The 5,795-nt window shown below is 34.2% G+C and overlaps 1 protein-coding gene across 1 annotated transcript; it reads right to left on the minus strand.

Annotated features, from left to right (window-relative positions):
• Positions 1–462: 462 nt before the first annotated feature.
• barhl2 (BarH-like homeobox 2) lies at positions 463–4,391 on the minus strand. Its single transcript, XM_056459034.1, has 3 exons — positions 3,434–4,391; positions 1,967–2,192; positions 463–1,061 (listed from the first exon to the last, which is right to left on the minus strand). The coding sequence occupies exons 1-3, from the start codon at positions 3,987–3,989 to the stop codon at positions 749–751; spliced, it is 1,095 nt and encodes a 364-aa protein (XP_056315009.1). The 5' UTR covers positions 3,990–4,391; the 3' UTR covers positions 463–748.
• Positions 4,392–5,795: the final 1,404 nt, after the last annotated feature.

The raw sequence follows: 5,795 nt of genomic DNA on the forward strand, positions 1-5,795 counted from the left end.
GAAGAATTTAAATGCTGTGCCTAAGTAGGCTAAGTTATATATTAGGCTATAGACCCAGTTTCCGGGTTTGTTAATTCCTCTCAAAATTATCTTGCACGTTACAATAGCATATATGTTATATATATATATATATATATATATATATATATATATATATATATATATATATATATATATATATATATATATATATATATATATATATATAATAAAAACATTTTCATTAAACTTTAAATATAAATGTGTTTAACTTGCAATAAAAAATCGTTTTACAAAATGCATGCTAAAATCAGTCACCATGATGTAGCATATCCCTGTTAAATTTTGCAGTAATGAAGGATAATCTTTTTAAAAAGAGCCCCAAAATTAAAACGTTAAAAGCAGTAGGCCTAAACATACACGGCTCCTTTCAAGAGAAAGCGACATTAGATTTTTAAAATCATTTGGTCTTTATTTCACCTTTTCTTTAAATCTATTAAACTTTATAAGCGTATGTACTAGTATAAGTGTATTTGTACCAAAAAAGACAAAACAAACAATTTGACAATGAACAGTCCTTTTACTGTCACGGTCACAGGCTCGTCTGGTTCAGTTTGGCCTATAAGTCAGAAATGGTCCATATTAAATAATACATCTTTGTCTTCGATAGAAATCGTCTCTCGGTGTTTTCTTGAGAGCAAAATGCGTCTGTGAAAGTTCAGTCTGTCACATCACGTGTGATACATTTGTCTCTCAGTGTCTACTCGTTTTACCGAGCATGCGGTGTGCCCGGAATTGGGTTTGGTATGGGATTTAATGCCGGTTGTCCCCCGGGCCCCAGGCCGTGAATAAGCACCCTGGGGACGAGCGGTCTCTGGAGAGACGGATGCGGTGTGGACGGAGTCCGGTACATGCTGCTGTACATGGCAGCGGCGGCTGCGGCCGCTGTCGTGCTGTCCACGGTTCCTAATAAACTCGGGTGATAGAAATACGGGGATGGAAACATTCTCTGTAAGGCCGAATAATTTCCAGCTTCAGCCAGCAGTTCTAATCCGACAGCCGTCTGCCTCTTCCATTTCGTCCTGTAATGAGATCAAAATACAAGAAATCAATTATTAAACTCTCCACATGGCACCTCATGGGCCAGATTTTTCAAGATGTTTGATTCTGGCACAAATCTAATTGGGTAAGCGTAATTTTAAGCAACAGGCCTAAATAGGTAAAACAAAAAGAAAAGAAAACGAGAAACATGCTACTTGTTTGTGGCCGCAAGCTATTTTTTCATTTAGTAATTATTTTGTATTTATATTATTTATTTACATTGATATAATCTGCTTTAATTTTTAGCCAAGTTATGATTTCTGGTACAGTTGCCATACGATAAATTTACTAAAATTAGCTTTGCATGACTAACTTTCGTTAGTAATAGCTACTTATATAAATGTAATAACTTAAAACTCTAATCAATACTAAAAAAGAAAAAGCAATTGTGAAGGAAAGGAAAACAATTTGGGGCCTAAGTAGTACTAGTCATGATAATTTAAACAATTTAACTTTTAATCCTTTAATGCGAATATATATATAAATATAAATTCCGACAACATGTGAAAACTATTTGATTCATAGCAGGTTGCACCGTTCATTTAAAAAAAAAAGACTGTTCAATAAAATTAACGCGTAATCAATAAGAAATAACATAATAATGCATCTTGATAAATAGCCTAAATAAAATCCGAATATTTAAATCTCGACCTTTGTCAACTGCAAAACAGGTTTAAATGCAGATACAAAACTGGTGAGATATATATATATATATATATATATATATATATATATATATATATATATATATATATATATATATATATATATATATATATATATATATATATAACATTTTGTGCATCATTATTATTATTATTATTATTATTATTATTATATGAGCCACAACAAATATAATATTTATAAATATAAATATGACACTTACCGTCGGTTTTGATACCAAGTCTTGACTTGTGTGTCAGTGAGGTTTAGGGCTGCTGCCAGGTCCATTCGGTCCTGTACACTGAGGTATTTCTGTCTCTCAAAACTGCGCTCCAGCTGGTTAAGTTGATGGTCGGAGAAGGCCGTCCGCGCTTTGCGAGGTTTTTTAGAGCGGACTGGCGGACTGTCTCTGGAACTAGAAATTTCCCGATCGCCCTCTTCTTTTGTTCCTAAACAAGTTCATGCATGGAAGTTAGTGAAAGTGTTTTTTTATTTTAATTTTTTGTATATAAAAATGTGTTGATGTATAGGCTTATATTAATTGAATACAGTTTATATAGTTGTGTAGATAATTCAACATGAGAACAGTCTAAACATTTATTAATTATTATTTAGAAGGTTTATTTTGATACTGTGGTTCTCATAGGCCTTGGCTGTACACGCAAATCTAAAACTGTTTATTTTTTGGTTTGATTTTTCTTTAGGTCAAATACCAGCTATTCAAAAATATTTGGCTCCTAAATAAATTAGGTCGCTTGCATGTAGACAAAAATATTACCTCAAAACGAGCAGGATCGATATGTCAATCTATCTCTATTTGTAGCAGTTTTTTCAGGGCTCCGTGATCCCCCCTCAAGGAAGAACAATAATCTCTCTAATTGACTCACTAGGGAGGATCCCACACCGGGCAAAATTCACCAGCCTTTACATCTGTTATGCTAATATCAGAGAATAACCTCGGTGACAGGCTACCAATATTGTTATCATATTGTAATACTGGTTCGTAATGAAAATACAGACAAAAATAAACAAATACTTTAATTTGTATTTAAAGTTGTACGATGCATTTTTTAATGAATTTTAAAAATCTGAAAATGTTAGCGGTGTTTTGTACCACCGAATGCATGTCACCTAGTTGGATTCATTCAGTTTATTGTTACAGCCGAGATAAGATTTGTTTACTTTGTGTAAAAATGCGGGCTAATTTGATTGCTTTCTTTAATGTAGACATGACCTATCAAATGAGAAGAATTATGTGCTTTACAATAAAAAAAATATTTAGTTTTGCAATAATTAACTTTGAGTAAATTTTTTTTGTTGTTGTTCTAATAATAATAATAATTTGTATTATTATACTATAGCAATAATATATATATATATATATATATATATATATATATATATATATATATATATATATATATATATATATATATATATATATATATATATTGCTTTGCTATACGATGCAATGATCATATTACTTTGCACACAATTAATTATAACGTAATAATACTATTTGTACATGCATCTCATGTAACTTTTTATGCTTTTTTTTAAACCTGCACGTAGATAATTGAGTCAGTTGTGTTAACATCTATTCAGACATGTTTATTTAATAAAAATATTGTTTACTCTATTTTTATGTTAGCTTAAATATTTTTTTTTGGCGTGTAAAACGTAATCTTACCGTTCAAACATTTCAATTCACTCTGGATGTCATCTCTTTTGTCCAGTTTGCTTCTGTTTTCATCTTGTTCTAGTTTGGGCCTGATGCCGTCCGGTGCGGTTCCGCTCTCTGTTTTGGGGCTGTGGTGTGGAGATGGTACACTGGTGCTGTAAGGAGCGCACGCTGCAAGCGGTTTACTGTCGCCCAAAATGTCTTTGATTAGAAAGGAGGAGGTGGCAGTCCTGGGGGCACAACCAGCCTGACCGAGCAGATGAGGCTGGGGTGAAAGCTGCAAACTCTGAGCCTGACTGAGATGATGATGGTGATGGTGATGCTGAAGGCTGTCTTGGACAAGATGCGGTTCGGGATGCTCCATCGTGACCGAAATCGGGGATGAGGGGGCTGTTCCCACAGTGTCTATCTCCGAACATGGTGATGGGGTCGCCTGGCTCCTGAAATCCGCTGTTCTGCTACTGTCACCGAGACGAAAATCTCCGTTCATCAGTACTGAGCTGCCAGAATTGGTTGAGGACAAAATAGTGTCTATTCCGAAACTAGCCCCACTGGATCCTTCCATAATATAAGAAAAGGATGAGCATTCAAGTCGTCTTCATAACAACTTTCCTGTACAATAAAAAGAAACAACAAGAACAACAACGAAAAAAAAACTTAAACGGAACAAACAAAACGACCAGAACTAAAAGATTAGCGCAGCAAAAAAGCCTCGAACAAAGTGCAAAATAAACATTTCGTACGCGCAAACAAAAAAACAAAACAAAATCCTTGCACTTAAGCAAAAAAAAAGAAGAAAATATAGCCTGCGCTCCGAGCTGTGGTTACATTCAAGGTGAAATGTGGAAAGCAAGTGGATCTGTGTAGTCCACGTCCTTTTGTTATGGTTATTGAACTTTCTTTTAAAGTTGAGGTGTGGAGAGATTGGGATGCTCTAACTCCTCGACATCACGCTCCCTTTTGCCACTAATCGTTGTAGTGTTGCTCTACAATGACTTCCTACATTGACGTCATATTTTCTCCTTTATTATAACACACTCCTCGTGTTCTCTGTCTCTCCTCTCATTGGATACATGGTCACGCGTCTGTCCAATCAGCGTATTTTACTTCATCATTACACTTTAGAGGCACTCATTGATTCCTCAATGCTCTTTTGAAACCTTCCCTCCGCTATAATGTCTCAGACGGCATCTTCATTAGACGTAAATGCGTTTACGGTAACACTTTGCATCACTGTTTGCATGCTATGCATATTTCTTGTTGCTAAAACTAATTACTAAACAGTTATAACCACATGAAATATATTACTGTTCCACAAAATAAATGTAGGATATAGTTAACTAAAAATTACGCGGTGCTATATCTAATCAATTACGGTGAAACATTGATGCGGCATTGTCAATCACAATAGCAAAACATACTTACTTACATACAAAGAAAAAATATATATATATATATATATATATTTACTGATTAAACTATGAATTTAATTGTATTATTAAATTCTTGATTTATTTAGTATCCATTCACTGTATTTTAAGCTAGTCTTTAAGTGTTCAGTTTATAATATATTATTTTCCAAAATAAAACCTCACAATAGTAATCCCTGTTGGCAAAACAAAACTGTGTCATTATTCTTTCAAGAGCACAGACACAGTGAGATGTGTTAGAGAAATAAGCCCGTTTTGAGCTGATAGTCATTGTGTGTGTCAGGGCCTTTGAGTGAAAGCACTGTTTCTAAATAGCTCAAGGGAGTGAAATGATGGCGAATATTGTACATGGCATATGCCCGACTCATATCATGACAATTTTCTTCTATATAAACCCTAGGCTTATAATAGCTTTAGAAATCAGCTTCATTTCGTTTAATGTGTTTACATACCGGGGAAAAAGTGCGCTAAATTGAATTATTTCAAACTCGGGAGAGAAAATCAACTATCGCATCTTGTTAAACATTATAAATATAATAATTTGATAAACAAACTAAAGGCTTAACACTATTTAATATGCAATGCTTAATTTCTTTTTTTAAATTACAGTTTAAAATTGTTAATATGGAATTATTTTTTACACTGAGACTAAGCGATATAGCCTATTTGAAGGTATCTGAGAGTATACTGTACATGTTCTCCAACAGACGGACTGATAGCAGTTCGTATCAGGCTGCTGCGTTCTTTGTCGTTTTCTGTGGATCACTCTACTGTGCTCCCAAACCTGTTTGCATCTTCGTCCTGTAACGGACCGAACCGAGATTATTTAACCTCTTTTATAGCTGTGCGACGTGGGAGGAATCGTTTAGGTTTGCTACGCACCGCTTTATTTTTTTTTCTCCCAAAAATCTAACTGTTTAAAACCAGGCTATGTATTTTTT

The sequence above is a fragment of the Danio aesculapii genome, chromosome 6 (assembly GCF_903798145.1).
Source record: "Danio aesculapii chromosome 6, fDanAes4.1, whole genome shotgun sequence".
Lineage (NCBI taxonomy): Eukaryota > Metazoa > Chordata > Actinopteri > Cypriniformes > Danionidae > Danio > Danio aesculapii.